Consider the following 16805-nt stretch of genomic DNA (forward strand, 5'->3'; position numbering starts at 1 on the left):
AGGCAGACCTTATAATCATTCCTGTAGCTTTTATAAGTTCCTCAAAAGTTAGAAGGCATCTGCGTTTCTCATATATGTGTTATTGTTGTAATTTTCTTTTTCAATGTTTATTCTTTGAGATACAGCCAGAGTGTGAGCAGGGGAGGGTCAGAGAGAGAGGGAGACACAGAATCTGTAGCAGGCTCCAGTCTCTGAGCTGTTAGCACAGAGCTGGATGCAGGGCTCAAACTCGTGAACCATGAGATCATGACTTGAGCCGAAGTTGGGCGCTTAATGACTGAGCCACCCAGGCACCCCATTGTAATTTTAACGAGTGCCAAATAACACAAAGTGCTAGAATAGTTGGAGAGTGGAGAGAAATGATGAGTTGTGAGTAGAGATACTGTGTGTTGGTTGAGGTAATGAGGGAGAGCTTTCAGGATATTCTGAGGAGGTACACTTTTCAAGTGTAAAAGCTTTGTCTTGTGTAGAGTTTTGGTTAAGGTATAGTTCAATAAAGGATAGTAACTTGGTTACTAAGTTACTTAAGTACACTTATTTAAAAATAAAATAACAAAACTTTTGAAAACTCCTGGCTAGCTAATTTCTCCTTTTCTCTACTGATCTCCTTAGCTTTGCTAGGTAGTACTTTTTTTTTCTCTTTTATTCTTCCAGAGCACTGAGTAAATGCCTCTATTTTGATATTTATTAGTTTTGGTATTCATACTGTCCTGTAAGTTTTGTTGACCTTGAGTTCCCTTCCTCTAGTGTGCACATGCTTTGAAGGCAGGACTTAAGTTATCCTAGCCCTTTTATAGCGTTTGAACTGGGCCTGGTATACCTGTAGGTACTGGGCTGTGTTTGGTGATGGGTGTCAGTGGAGGAATGTCAGGATGTATTGAAAGTCATCTAGCAGTAGTAATGGAAATGTGTTCAGAGTGAGAACTGTGTGGGCTAAGGGGAGGAAGAGAGGGATACTTCCAACAGGTAGCTTTAACTTGCTCTCTGTGTTTTTCTCTTCTGCTTTCCCTTTCAGTTTACAACAAATGAGGCAGTTTCATAAGCTTCAGCTGTATCTAGTCATGGTTAGAAAGAAGTGAAATAGTCTTGATTTATCTTAGAATATCAGCAACACAAAATTAGATAGCTATAGCCATAAGCTGAGATTACTTAGATCAGAGGAAAAGAATGAAAATTTCTGTAGTTAACAGGATTGTAAACATAAGCATAATGGAAGTTAATAGAATTCTACATATATGAATTGACAATCTAGTATAAAGGAAATCTATGGAAGAATGTGAGAGTACCTTAGAAGTTTATAGGAGCATACAAATGATAGCTTTGAACCAATTAAGTGCATTGTAATTTTATGTGTCCAGATAATAGTATTGAGTATTTGGGGGCACCTGGTTGACACATCAGGGTAAAATATAAAAAAAAAAAACCAAAACAAAATAAATTCAAAAGGCAATAAGTACATGTGCATTAATTTCCTGTTAGGAAAAGAATTATATTTGATCCCTAGACATCAGAAAGAAAAACTTGTTTTCCCTTTTCTTTCCTTTTTTTTTTTTTAAGTTTATTTATGTGTTTTGAGAGAGAGTGTGTGAACGAGTGGGGGAGGGGCAGAGAGAGAATTCCAAGCAGGCTCCCCCCTGTCAGTGTAGAGCCCCATTTGGGTCTCGATCTCATGAACCTTGAGAACATGACCTGAGCCAGGATCAACGGTCAGATGCTTAACTGACTAAGCCACCCAGGCCCCCGAGAGAAAATTATTTATATATAAATAACATACTGTTATATCTATATCTATCTATATATATGTAAATAATATACTGTTTTGGTCTTTTTCCTTATTTATATAGTGTTTGAATAAATTTGAAAGCTCTCTAATTAATGGAGAATTTCAAATAAGTAGTTGCAAAAATGTAATGGATCTCAAAGTTCCTGTCATTTAACCCCAGTAGTCAGCAAGAAGAGTCAGTCCTGCCACATCTGTTTCTCCCCTTGTATTATTTTGAGCAAATTCCAGGCATTGTATACTTTCATCTGTATTCTTAGTATTTCTTAGTATTTCTTAGTATTCTCTTTCTCTCATCCTCTGCCCCTCTCCTACTCATGTGTGTACTCTCTCTCTCTCAAAAATAAATATTAAGAAAATAAAAATAAATTAATAATTCCTTTGTATCAAATATCCACACATTTTTGAATACATAATAAGGCCACTATAATAAAATCAAGTCTCTTTATTTTTATTTATATGCTTCCTTTATTCCCCTAAGTTCTTTAAGAGGCTAAATAAGTATTTTAAACCCCACATAGCAAAATAGAGGAGGAAATGGTGATAGCAAAGAGAATGTGGGAAGAAAGAATAGAAAGAACACATCGCAATAGCAAATGCTTATTTTAGTAGCTGTGCATTAGAGAAACTTTATAGTTTTCCCTTTCTGAAAATAAGTACAAGATTAAACTGTGTTCTTGTGTAGATTGTTCACTTACTTATGGTTGGGTGAGACCTGCCCTAGAGTGCATCTGTCTTGATCTACCATTTATCTGAATCTAGCCTTTCCCCCCCCCATCAGTTTTATCTTTTAAGTGATTCTTGGATGTAGGGGAGTCAGGTGTCAGAATCAGACACACCAGGATTGAATCCTAGCTGTTATTGACATGTTTGATCTGGATGAAATTCATTATTCTCTCTGAGCCTCAAGTTCTTTTTCTGTTTAAAAAAAAAAAAAAAAAGATACGAGGGGCGCTGGGGTGGCTCAGTCAGTTAAGTGTCCGACTTCGGCTCAGGTCATGATCTCTTGGTCTGTGAGTTCGAGCCCCGCGTCAGGCTCTGTGCTGATGGCTCAGAGCCTGGAGCCTGCTTCGGATTCTGTGTCTCCCTCTTTCTCTCTTCCCCTTTACTGCTCTTTCTCTCTCTCTCTCTCTCTCAAAATAATAATAAACATTACAAAAAATTAAAAAAGTAAGAACCAGTTCAAAGGGTTGCTGTGAGGAATAACTGGAATAATGTATATAATGTGTTTGTGTGTGTGTGTATCACACATGCAGAGTATAGGTGTGTATGTGTGTAATGTATATGTGCATGTATGTGTATATAAATACAAATGACGGTGTCCTGAAGGTTTTTCATGTGTGTATATATATATGTGTGTACTTCCATTCCTTCCAATATCAAAGTATCGAGATTGACATTAGATCAGACCTCTGTAATCTCTTGGCTAGCCTGTTGCAGTAACCTCTTAACCAGTGGCCTCTAGTCTCTTCTCTCTAGTTAAAGTCGTTATTGCCTTGGGAATTATTTTTTCTAATCTACACTAACTGCACTAATCTTTACTACATCAAAGTGTATCTACACTTGGTAAAATGTAGATCTGACCATCTCTCCAGGATAAACTACAAGCAGCATTTTCCATGTTAAATGAAGCTTTTAATGATCTGTCACATATCTGCCTCTCTAGCCTGATGTTCTGTCCCTCTCTTCTTTGTTAGTTTCATTAGTGCCAGACTGTTATTCCCTGACTGTCCTGTATTATTGCCCTGCCTTGTCGACCTATTGAATTCCTACACAGGGTTTAAAATTTTGTTTTTTATGTTATATTTTATTTACATTTTATAACTTATATTACTTATAACTTATATTTTACTTCTCCTGAAAGATTTCCTTCCCTCCCCCAGCCCTCAGGGTAGTCATTTAGTGGCTCACAACAGGCTGTGCACTTTCTCTTTAGTCCCATTTCATTGCACCATTCTTAGAACTTGGTGCCAGGATTTGCCCCGAGGAGTTGAAGCTGGCAATCATCCTTCCATTTCAAATAGAATAGACACAATTGATTAAAAAACTTATTAAATACACTAATATTATATATGGATAAATGTATTTAATAAATAAAATTTAAATATTGGTGGTTTTTAAGGAAGTGACTTGATGGAATTTGTAACATTTTAATTCGTTATACACTGTTGAGATAGCAATCTAATTTTTAATGACAGGCTGTTTCTTCCATAATTCATGCTGAATTGAGTCATTTGGGAATTACTAAAAGCATCTGTACCTTCCTCCCTGCTTTCCATCCTCCAGCAGTCTTTCAATAAGTTGAAAGAGGAAAATAATACAGATGTAAACATTTCTGTATGTTATATACAGTATATATAGTATAATATATAGATGCTTGCTTTGTTGAGGAAGAACATTTAGAACAGTATGCCTATAATTTAACAATATTTTTAAATTTTTTTTTAACGTTTATTTATTTTTGAGACAGAGCATGAACGGGGGAGGGTCAGAGAGAGAGAGAGGGAGGCACAGAATCTGAAACAGGCTCAGCTGTCAGCACAGAGCCTGACGCGAGGCTTGAACTCACGAACCGTGAGATCATGACCTGAGCCGAAGGGGACGCTTAACCGACTGAACCACCCAGGCGCCCCGAACAATAGTTTTAAACCAAACAAAACAACCGTTGTTTTTTTTTCTCTTGATGATGTTTGTGCTGATATTTGGCAAGTATTAGATTAACACTGGTTAATTCTTCCCATCAGAAAGTCAGAATCTGGTCTTCCTTCTGGCCTACAGATACACTCACCCACCACCTTATAATCAGGATCATTGGTTCCAATTCCATCGCTAAATAGATGAAGATATCGGGGCTCAGAGAAGTTTAATTCACCTGCCCAAGTTTGCAGGTGTAAGTTAGAGGTTGATCAAAGCTAAGACTTGAACTTTCTTCTTCAGGTACTGGTGTTTCTGTTTTGCTGTGGTGCATATAGCTTGGAGGAACTTTAGTAAAAATAAAATTAAAATTATTTAATTTTCAGATATTAAATTGGCCTAAAAAAGATTAAAATTACAGCCTTAAAGTTTTCTTTCCTTAGAGGTAAATCTTTTGTTTCTTGTTAAGTAAGTCAAATAAGGGGAATATGCTTTTTGTGAGAAAATGGATTTTATTTGTTCTTTTGGACTATAATAGAAATTGAGTTTCTCGATTTCATTTAAATTGTGTATGTGTATCCATTTTATCCAAGTGCTTTAGTTTTTAATTGAAAATATTGTAGCAGCAATTCATCTTAATTTCTTGAGTTATTCTAGGGATGTTTTTTATTTTCAGTTAGAAAATTCACTTTAAATAGAAAAAAGAACTTTTATGGCAAGTTACTGGAAATTTTCTAGGCATTTATTAAATAAGTTAATACATATGAACTTTTTAGCAACAATATCTGACACAGAGTTAACTTTAAATATTGGCTGCTGTTTTAGCTGTGATAATACTGACTTCTAAAAAGAAGAAATAACATGAAATACATATGGCTAATCAGAAATAAACCGTTTTGGGGTGCCTTGGTGGCTAAGTTGGTTGAGTATCTGGCTCTTGGTTTTGGCTCAGGTCATGATCTTGCTGTTCATGGGTTTGAGCCCCGGGTTGGGCTCTGTGCTGACAGTAGGGAGCCTGCTTGGAATTCTCTGTCTCTCCCTCTCAAAATAAATAAAAACTTGAAAAAAAAATGAAGTACATTGTTTTGGTCAGCTTTTCCTTATGATTCAATGTCAGCTTTATTGCTTTGAATTGAGTAATAATAAACCAGATAGGCTGTGTTGGTAATTCACCCATAAGAATTTAATGTCGACTTTTTCACACATTGGTAGTGGTCCTTAACAGGTTTAGTTTATGAATTAGGGTACTCTCCAAAAGAAATTAGTTTTTTTGAATTACTCATTACTTGATGCAAGGAATACTACTGCTTAAAAATAGCAGCTTATTTTACTCATATAAAAACTTTGAATTTAAGATAAGTCTTAAAGCTTCCATACATTTTATTTATTTTTTAAATGTTTATTTGTATTTATTTTAATTTTTTATGTTTGTTTATTTTTGAGAGAGAGAGAAGGGGAGAGAGAGAGAGAGAGAGAGAATGAATGAGTGGGAGAGGGGCAGAGAGAGAGGGAGAGACAGAATCTGAAGCAGCCTCCAGGCTCTGAGCTGTCAGCACAGAGCCCAACGCTGGGCTCAAACTCATGAACTGCGAGATCATGACCTGAACCGAAGTCAGTTAGAAGTCGGCTGCTTAACCGACCGAGCCACCCAGGCACCTCTTTAAATGTTTATTTTTGAGGGAGGGAGGGAGGGAGAGAGAGAGGGAGAGGGAGGGAGGGAGGGAGGGGGAGAGAGAGAGAGGGAGAGAGAGAGAGAGAGAGAGATGCAAGCGAGGGAGGGGCAGAGAGAGAGGGAGAGAGAATCCCAAGCAGGCTCTGAACTGTCAGCAGTGAGCCCAGTGTGGGACTGGAACTCGTGAACCATGAGTTCATGACCTGAACTGAAGTGGGATGCTTAACTGACTGAGCGACCCAGGTGCCCCAAGCTTCCATATATTTTAAAGAGCAAAAGATTTTCAGACCAGTGTGATTGGTGGCTGATTACTAGCTAGGTTACATTTTATGGAAATTGTATATGCTTGAAAAAGGCACTGAATTTAATCTTAAAATAATCTTTTTCAGAAGTGACTTGAATTTAAACAAAGTTTAAATGTATCCTCCAGAATTAAAACTTGTAGGTAGATGCCCTGCCCAAGGGTGCTGTCCCAAGTGTTATGTATGTTTCTCTATTTCTCAGCATATAAGGTAGAAAACCCAGGCACAGATTTCCAGATGAGAAACCTAGGCACAGGTTGGCCCAATAATTTGACAGAAGTGAGTTCAAACCTGCCTCTCTGAGACTTGCATTTTATGTTCGTTACTTTTGTTTCAGTTTATAGTCTATTTGTATTCTCCATAAATGCTTTGCTTTCACACCTCAGACATGCCTGAAAAGCCCTTCAGAGAGCTTTATCTTTCTCATTAGTTTCTTGTTCTTTGGGTCTTTTCTTCGGCTTTACTTTTCTGGAAGTCTTTCTTGTGATTCATTTGCCCCCTCCTCTCTGGTCTCTTAATAACCTTTGTGTCTTCTGTGGCATTTATTACACTGTATCATTGCTTCTACTTGGCAGTCTCCTACTTTCTTCAGACTATTTGGGAGCAGAGACAATTTTTCATCTTCTTTCCCCAGAGCCTGACACATAGCAGGCCCTCAAAATACTTGTTGAAAGAATAGCTGAAATAGTATGTATATAGGTCAGAAAAATAAGATGGATGTTGCAGGGATGATGGATTTTATTCCAACATAAGAAACATTTTTACTCAAACAGTCTAACACTGGAATGGCAAAGCAGTTCAACTGGTGGTAGTATGTTGTGGTTAAGAGCTCGGAGTCTGGAGTTCAACAGATGGCGGTCTTCGTCCTGGCTGTCTTAGGCTGCAGTGTCTTTATAAATGCACTGGAACTACACTTGATATTTAGTAAGTGCTCAAAAAATACTAGCTGCTATTCTGAGAGAAACTGCCTTACCATCCTGTATGATTGGGACTGGTAGTTGGATGGCTCAGAGTCCCGTTCCCTCCTTCTCCCTCTGGGTTATTTTGAAGCAAATCCAAGTAATTTTCAGTACATATAGCTAAAAGGTAAGGATTTTTTTTTTATATAACCATAATATCATTATCCCTAAAAATTGACAGTAATTCATAACGTCAGTAATATCCAGTGCTCAAGTTTCCTTGTTTGTCTCATAATTTTGTTTTCTAGTTGGCTTTATTCAAAAATTCAAGCAAGATCCTCACATTGTATTTAGTTATATCTGTTAATTCTCTTTTTAAATTTGTAAGTTCCCTCTACCTTTTTTTTTTTTTTTCTATTTTATTGAAAAAACCAGGTGGTTTGCCTAGTAGAGTTTCCCAAAGTCTAGATTTTGCTGTTTTGTCCCTGTGGTGTTATTTAACATGTTTGTTTCTTTTCTGTATTTCCTACAAACCACTGAAGACCTACCTACAGGCTTGATTTGTTTGGGATCCCCCCCCCCTTTTTTTTGAGGGTGGCAAGAATGCTTCATGGATGGTGGTGCCGTCCATTCCTTACTTCACCACAAATCCCATAATGTCTTAATTTCTTTTTGTGATAAGATGTCATCAGTGAGTTCAGGTCCTGTTGTTCTGATCCACTAACTGTAAAGTTCCCCACATAGCTTTTTACCTTATGGCTTCAATAGCTATTCATTATTGACGCCTAGACCCATTTTATTAGGATTGCAAATTCATATTTATTAAATGAATTCTTTTAAAAAGAGCGTTTTCTCATAAACTGTTTAGTTCTCTGATGTACAAGAAAATCAGGGTAAGTACCTGATTCTTTATTTTACCAGTTTTCAAAATAATGAATCGGCTCCCTAGCACCAATCAAAGGGGATCAGTGAGATTTTGTTTTTATTTATGATCATGAGTTTCATAAATTTAAAAATATTTTTGTTTTCCTTACAGATAATATCTTTTTGATGTTCAGGTTGTCTCATCTTTGGTGAGTGGGAATCCTTTTGATGCCACTCCAGTAGTCTTTGATGGCCTTCTTGCTTCCTGGTATAACAGGATGTTCCAGGGTCTTTTTGTACGTTACTGCCCTTGGCCTGGAAATCAGCCATTCCTCTGAGGAGCCCTCCTTCTTTTTTTGTAGGAAATGGTATTACTCTGGGCATTACTCATTGCTCCTGAGTGGTTACTGTTGTTACACCACCTCAGTGGATACATTTAGGAATTTTTGTTTTAATAGAAATTTTTTTTCTGATTTTTCTGATTCAAATGTAGAACTTCAGAGTTTTTGCTTCTTTGATTTTATATTTATAGCTCTTCTCATGTGCTGAAAATCTTAATTCTGAATGACATTAGCATAATAACTTATTTTCCTGATATTATATAAAATAGTTTCAGAATAGGGATATCAACATTACTAATACGATTACTGAAAATAGTTTATAACTCTTTTCACATTTTTTATCTTTAGAATATATTCTGTATAGTTTTAATGTTTTAAAATCATTTGCAGTAGCTCTTTTCTATGTTGGTAAGCTACCATCTCAGTACATAGCCTGAATCATTTGTTTTATTTTTAGAGATTCTTTTTTAAAATTTAATCTTGGTTTTTTGTTTATGCGGTTCCAAGGTCAAATTCAAATACAAGGCAAAATCCATTTGGAAAAGTCTAGTTTTCATGCCTATCTCCTCTTCCTATTATCTCCCTCTTCCTATAGATAACCATTTCTATTAGGTTTTGGTTTATCCTTCCACTTTTAAAATATAAGTATGTATACATAGTAATACATCTATATGTCATGTATACATAGAAATTAATTTGTATTTTCTCCTTTTTTAGGTAAAAGGTAGCTTCCTGTGCATAGTTACTTATTTTGTTTTTTAATGTTACTGTAGCCTCAAAATCCCCTCATAGCAGTATGTAGATATTATTTATTTTTTACAGCTGCATAGTGCTTCATTATGAGCATGTACATTATTAGCGCATTCAGTCTTTTGCTGTAACAAGACTTTTGCTAATGTTGCTAGCCTTATGCATTTATCTGTTCTTTTTTATTTTGCCAGTTTATCTTTGGAATAAAGCCCTAAAAGTAGGCATGTTGGGTCATAGGTTTAATGAATATGTCATTTTGCCAGATATTGTCAAATTTTCCTCAGTAGGGTTTGTACCGTGTTGCATTTCCAGAAATGCAAATGCTTTCACATTCTATGATTCCATGAACTTCCAAGGTGTAAAGACATGAATTAAAGGTATATGGGATGGTTGAAAGAAAGTATCAAATGGTTACCGAGAAAATGTCGAAAGGTTAATGAGAAAACCTGTTTTCTGCTTAAAAGTGAGTGTGATTAGTAAACCATATTCAAATGAAAATGAAATTTTCAGGGTTAATGTTTGTTTGGTATATGTATGTATTATGAATAAGGAATGAAAATATTCTTTTGGATGAAAAATAATAAGTATTTAACACTTTAAATTACTTGTTAATAGGACCTTTCATTTGGTGTAGTGAATATTTTGGGTGAAAAAACAAGAATTAGTTTCATTTTGAAGACTAAAATTATTATTTGCTACAACAGAGTAAACACTGGATTTGAAATTTGGCAGTTGCAGATATAATAGCTATAGCTTTCATTGTCTGTATATATCTTTGAAGGTTTGTGACATGTTGTAATTGCACTTTTGAGAGATTATATTAGGTCACCTCTCTTCTTTGCCAATTTTACTGCGGCCTTTTTGTTTTCTACTTGTCTTGTTTCAAACATTTTTTAAAGGATATAAAAGTATGATTTTTCAGTTTAATGAAATTTTCTGTATTTTATGAAGAAATTAGGTACTATATTGGTGCTTGCGTTTGAGAATTTTGGTAGGGTATCACTCACGATTATCAAAGTTTTATTTTAGGAAGGAAAAAATTGGGAAGAGAGGTTGGGCTCAGATCATAGAAGACTTGGTTTCCAGGCTGTTTAGTTTGGACTGTATTCTGTAGATAGTGGAAAACTAATAAAGGATTTATGAGTTCTTTCACATTCAAGTGAAAAATTTGAGTGGTACAGTTTTTAGTTTTAATGTAAACTTTGTGATGTAATTGAGTGGTTATATGAAATATTTTTTGATTATGTAGATGCAGAAGTATACATGTTATTGTTAATGGCCAGTTATGGTAACAAATGTTTTTTGAGGCCATACTGTGTACCAAGTACATAGTACACCACTGAGTACTTTATTTGGATTGTCGCCATTAATCCTTACAGCACCTTGGAGAATGGAGACAATGTTGTCATTCTCATTCTCATCCTATCAGAGGAGAAATTTAAATTTTTTTTAAATGTTTATTTATTTTGAGAGAGAGGGAGAGCAGGGAAGGTGCAGAGAGTGAGGGAGAGAGAGAATCGCAAGCAGGCTCTGAGTTGTCAGCACAGAGCTTGACATGGGGCTTGATCCCACGAACCACGAGATCATGACCTGAGCAGAAATCAGCCTCTGATGCTTAACCAGCTGTGCCACCCAGGCGCCCCAGGAGAAATTGAAGGCTTAGAGAAATGCAACACATTATCCTAGATTGGATTCTGGATCTATAAGTAAAGCCATTATTGGGACAATCAGTGAAATTTGACTGGGGCCTGTTGAATAGATTGTAATATCAATCAGTGTTAATTTCCTGATTTTGATGGTTTTGTGGTTAAACAGGAAAATGTCCTTGTATTTAAGATACATATATTGAGATATTAAGCAGTAATGGGCATCATGTCTGAAACCTATTCTCAAGTGGTTCCAAAGTGTTAACAGTTTCATAATCTGGGTAAAAGGTATATGAAAATTCTGCAGCTCTTACCTGAACTTGAATTTATCAGTTGATCCTTGACCAACATGACTTTGAACTGGACGGGTTCACTTTATGTGGGGTTTTTTTTTTTTTGGATAAACACAATACAGTACTATAAATGTATTTTCTTTTCCTTACGGTTTTAATATTTTCTTTTCTCTAGCTTTATTGTAAGAACACAATATATAATACATATAAGTACAAAATATATGTTAATTGACTGTTTATGTTATCATTACGGTTTCTGGTCAAGAGGAGGCTAACAGTAGTTAAGATGTTGTGGAGTTAAAAGTTACATGTGGATTTTCAGCAGTTGGTGCCCCAGCCACAGTGTTGTTCAAAGGTCAACTGTATAGTATAATGTATATATCTCATTTTAAGTGTGAGTATATATGTATATATGTGTGTGTATATATATATAAAGATATATATAGATATGTATATAGATATACATACATGTATATAGATATATAAAGATATATAAAGATATATATAGATATGTATATATATCTTTATGTATATATATATCTTTATACATACACATACATACACATATCTTTACTGCATCTTCTATTTTCTCTAACCAATATCATATGATAGAAAAGTTAAAAATATCAAAGAAATTTTTATTTATTCCTCATTGTTACTTATTAAATTACTCAGTTTGACAACATTAGCTATAACTTTCAAGTTTATTCCAAATCAGATTGTGTGTATTTTGTAATATTTATGCTCTGAGATCACTTAATAAATGTTAAGTGATAATAGTGGTTTTCTTAATATTTTTATTAGAAGTTTATTCTTTATAATGGACTGTTGTTAAAAACACATTTTATAAAGGGGCGCCTAGGTGCTCAGTCAGTTAAGCGTCTGATTCTTGGTTTTGGCTCAGGTCATGATCTCATGGTTTATGAGTTTGAGCCCTGTGTTGGGCTGTCTGCTGGCAGTGTGGTCCTTCTCTCTGTCCCTCTCTCACTGTGTCTCTCTTTTTACCCCCTGGTTGTATGCATGCTCTGTCTCTCTCAAAAATAAATAAACATTAAAAAAACATTTTACAAGTTATATATTTAATTTTAATTTAGTTTTATTTTGTTAATATAATTTTAAATGCCACTATCAAAATATCTCCGCTTTTTGTTTTAACATAGGTTATCTTATGATGAGGCTTTTGCTATGGCTAATGACCCCTTGGAAGGCTTCCATGAAGTAAACCTTGCTTCACCTACTTCTCCAGACCTTCTTGGTGTGTATGAATCAGGAACTCAAGAGCAGACTACCTCACCAAGTGTCATCTACCGGCCACATCCTTCAGCTCTGTGCTCTGCCCCCATTCAGGCTAATGCCTTAGATGTTTCCGACCTTCCTACACAACCTGTGTATTCATCCCCCAGACGTTTAAATTGTGCAGAAATATCTAGTATCAGGTAGGAGATCATTAAGATACTTATTTTGGAGTATCATGTTAAACGAATGACAGCTTGCTTGTTTGCCTTATTTTCAGTTTTAATATTTTAGAAAATTTAAATAATAAAAGCATGTCCATGAAGAGAGCAATACATGTTAATGTTGAAGAGCAGGGGTCAGCAGTCTTTTTATGTAAAGGGCCAGGTGGTAAATATTTTAGGCTTTGCTGGCCATACAGTCTCTGTTGCAGCTATTGAGCTCTGCCTTTAAAATGTGAAAGCAGCCACAGACAGTACATAAATGAAAAAACTCCAATAAAACTGTACGTATGGACACTGAATTTTGAATTTTATATAATTTTCCCATGTCACAAAGTATTTTTATTTGGATTTTTTTCCCCCCAACCATTTGAGAATGTAAAAATGAATCTTGGTTCGTGAGCCTTATAAAACAGGTAGCAGGCTGAATTTAGCCTACATTTAATTTGCCGACCCCAGTTCTAGAGTAGCACTATCTGATAGAATTTTGTGATGATGAAAATGTGCTAGCCATTGGCCGTATGTGGCTATTTGACTTGAAATGTGTTAGCTTTGACTGATTTTTTAATTAATAATTTATAAATTACCTTAATTTTAAAGCTAAGGCTATTAATTAAATATTAGTGCCATTACAGACTTTTTGTGTTTATGCTAGTTTTGTATGAGCATATGCTGATGTTTCCTGAACTCTCCTTTATAGCATCCATGTTACAGATCCAGCGCCTTGTTCTACCTCTGCAGTCACAGCTGGGTTAACTAAATTAACTGCAAGAAAGGACAACTGTAATGCAGAGAGGGAGTTTTTACAGGGTGCTACTATACCAGAGGCTTGTGATGGCAGTGACGATATATTTGGGTTGAGTACTGATAGTCTGTCCCGTTTACGAAGCCCATCTGTTTTGGAAGTCAGAGAAAAGGGCTATGAAAGATTAAAAGAAGAACTTGCAAAAGCTCAGAGGGTAAGCAGAAAAGATGCTTTATTCTTCCATGTTTTGTATTTGAAATTAATGTTTACTCATGAAGTGGGGCAACTCAAATGAAATCATTGTAGTTTTATACCTACCTTCTCATATGTGTAGCCTCAGCTCCTGTTGGGCAGCATCTGGGAATCTCTGAAGTTGGTGGAGTAGTAGTAAAGAAGCTCATCTAAGATTACTAACTGGAAAAATGAGAATCTGAAACCACTACATTGCCTGCTCCCTGTCTTACATTAATATTAACACAGATTTGATGGGTTATTTTCCATGCGTGGGTTTTCCCCTTCTTGTATATGGTTGACTTTATGGTCCTTCACTTGAAGTCATTTAGTCCAAGTCATTTTTTTGGGGGGGGCGGGAATTGTTTTAGTAATAATTCCCTTTGCCATTCAGCTGGGCTTGAATATTTTCTGTATCTTGGAGAATTTTCCTTTTTTGGTAATTGTTCTGTTTCCCATTTGGTCATCTTTAAAATTTCTGCTATTTATTCCCAGATTTGTGGCTATGTCCTGCTCTTTTTCTGTGACTGCAATTAAGTTTCAGAGGGAAATTTATAGTGCTAAATATTTATAATTAGAAAAAGGAAAAAGTCTCAAATCAGCAATCTTAAGCTCTCACTTTAAGAACCTAGAAAAAAAGGGGCACCTGGGTGGCTCAGTCGGTTAAGTGTCCGACTTCAGCTCAGGTCATGATCTGACGGTTCTTGAGTTCGAGCCCCATGTTGGGCTCTGTGTTGACAGCTGAAAGCCTGGAGCCTGCTTCAAATTCTGTCTCCCTCTCTCTCCCTGCTCTTCCCCCACTCATGTGCGCTTTCTCTCTCTCTCAAAAATAAATAAAAACATTTTTAAAAATTATAAAAAAAGAACCTAGAAAAAAATAGCAAAAGCAGAGCAAGCAGAAGGAAGAAAATAATAAAGATAAGAGCAGAAATCAATGAAATTGACAACAGAAAAACTAGAGAAAATGAATGAAACAAAGTGCTGATTCTTTAAAAAATAATGAAATTGACAAACCTCTCACAAGACTGACAGAGACACAGATTATTAATAGCAGGAATGAAATGGGATATCACTACAGATTCTGTAGACATCAAAAATACAATAAAGGAATAATATGAACAACTTCCTATATAAATTTGACAACTTAGGTCAAATGGGCCAATTCACATTTAGAAACTTGAGAAGATAGGGCATATTTTAAATGTGTAATTTTTAGCATGTTGTGACATTTCCCAAACACATATTCCTTCTCTCTTGCTACCAGATTTGTCTCTTAAGAGTGTAAATTGTTGTTTGTATCCCTAGTGCTTAGCAGAATTCAGTATGATGCCTGACATTTATGCTTCCTTATGAATGTGTCAGTGAATGGCTGATAGCTAAAATAGCCACACAGATATTTTTTTTTTTCAATGTTTATTTATTTTTGGGACAGAGAGAGACAGAGCATGAACGGGGGAGGGGCAGAGAGAGAGGGAGACACAGAATTGGAAACAGACTCCAGGCTCTGAGCCATCAGCCCAGAGCCTGACGCGGGGCTCGAACTCACGGACCGCGAGATCGTGACCTGGCTGAAGTCGGACGCTTAACCGACTGCGCCACCCACGCGCCCCGGATATTTTAAAACATTTCTGGTTAAATATATTTTATCAAAAAGAAAAATCAGTAGCCCTTTTATCTTTTTTCCAAAGGGAAGGGATATGTGATTGTATTTGGCAGAAGCCATCTGGATCAGACTCTGCTGTCTTAATACACAGTAGTAAGTGCAATCACAGTTTATGTAGAGCTGAACTATTGAGCATATATATCTATCATTGAGAATATGTTGTGGTTACTTATTGATGAGAACAGATTGCTAATTTCTTAGCTCAAGTTGAGAATTTCTTTTAGAGTCTTTTATTTGCTGTATTTAGAGGTCCTGTTGAGGTAATTGAAATAGTAATGACATGTGAATGTATACATATGGTGAATTATGAATGTACAAGATAGTATTAATACTTAGAGGTTAAGTCTTGAAAATGTCTTGAATATGAAAATATTTCTTGATTGTATCAGCCTGTGAATTAAAATTATGTCAACGACCATTCTCTTTATTCTGATTATTCTTTTAAGAGACTACAGAGAGTTACTGTTTTTCCATTCTTTTACCTTTAACCTATTTTTATCTTCTTCTATAAAGTGAGTTTTTTGCAGGTGGTATATAGCTAGCATTTTGCTTTTTTATCCATTCTGTTAATCTTTGCCTTTTAATTGGTGAGTTTAGACCATTTACATTTAATGTGATATTAATATGGTTTTGTTTATATATGCCATCGTTACTGTTTTTGTTTTCTGTTTGTTCCATATGTTCCTTTTTCTTCTTTTTCCTTCTTTTATGCTTTCTTTTGGATTAATTCCATATTTTTGCTGATTTCATCTTGTCTCCTTTGGCTTATTAGGTATATATCTTTGTTGTGCTAACTCAGTGATTGCATTAGGGTTTATAATATACATAATTAACTTATCCCTGTTTATTTTCTAATGACGTTATACTATCTCACATATAATGTAAGAACCTTACAAAAGTGTACTGCCTGTCTCTTCTTTTCCTGCCTTTGTGCTATAATTGTTTTTTGCTCATGATTATATTTTGAACGCATAATTGGTTTTCAATACGTTTTGTTGATTAAATGAATGTATATATATGTATGCAGTTACATCATTGTATGAATAGACACTTGTTAGGTAGGGACATGCTAGCTGCTTATAAGGAACCCCTAAATTTTAGTAACTTGAAGTTAATTTTTATTTATTGACATTCTGGAATAGATGTGCATAGTTGTTAGGCAGATCTTTGTGAAATAATTCAGGGCTCCTTTTTCTTCTGTCTTGGATGTTTGTAATCTTTTGGAATTTTATTATCTATATCTAACCAGTGAGATGAGGGGAAAAGAAATCTTGGAGAAGGCACGCTGGCTTCTAAAGAGCCTTGACTTAGAAGTGACACACACAACTTTTGCTCACATTCCATTGCAAACCAATTTCATGCTGATACTTAGATGTGTGGTGGGCTAGGAAATGTCGTCCCTACTGGGCAACCACTTCCCAGCAACAAATCCATACCATGTGTAGGGGGAATACTAATGTGATCATTGATTTTGAGGTACAGAGATGCCAGAAATGATACGGTAGTTCACTTGTTTGGCCTTCTGTGTAGG

General features: G+C 35.6%; 1 protein-coding gene across 7 annotated transcripts in view; it reads left to right on the forward strand.

Moving 5' to 3' along the window:
- LOC123592207 (RAB3A interacting protein) overlaps window positions 1-16805 on the forward strand; it is a 144796-nt gene that overhangs the window by 100048 nt on the left and 27943 nt on the right. For 6 of the 7 annotated variants that reach the window (XM_045467244.1, XM_045467245.1, XM_045467243.1 and 3 more), the window contains 2 exons: window positions 12342-12617; window positions 13336-13594. In XM_045467244.1, the coding sequence (XP_045323200.1) occupies window positions 12367-12617; window positions 13336-13594 (510 nt within the window). In that variant the 5' untranslated portion in view covers window positions 12342-12366. Of the gene's footprint in view, window positions 1-12341; window positions 12618-13335; window positions 13595-16805 lie in introns of those variants that run through there. The other variant, XM_045467249.1, reaches the window with a different exon arrangement.

Source organism: Leopardus geoffroyi, chromosome B4, assembly GCF_018350155.1.
Source record: "Leopardus geoffroyi isolate Oge1 chromosome B4, O.geoffroyi_Oge1_pat1.0, whole genome shotgun sequence".
NCBI lineage: Eukaryota > Metazoa > Chordata > Mammalia > Carnivora > Felidae > Leopardus > Leopardus geoffroyi.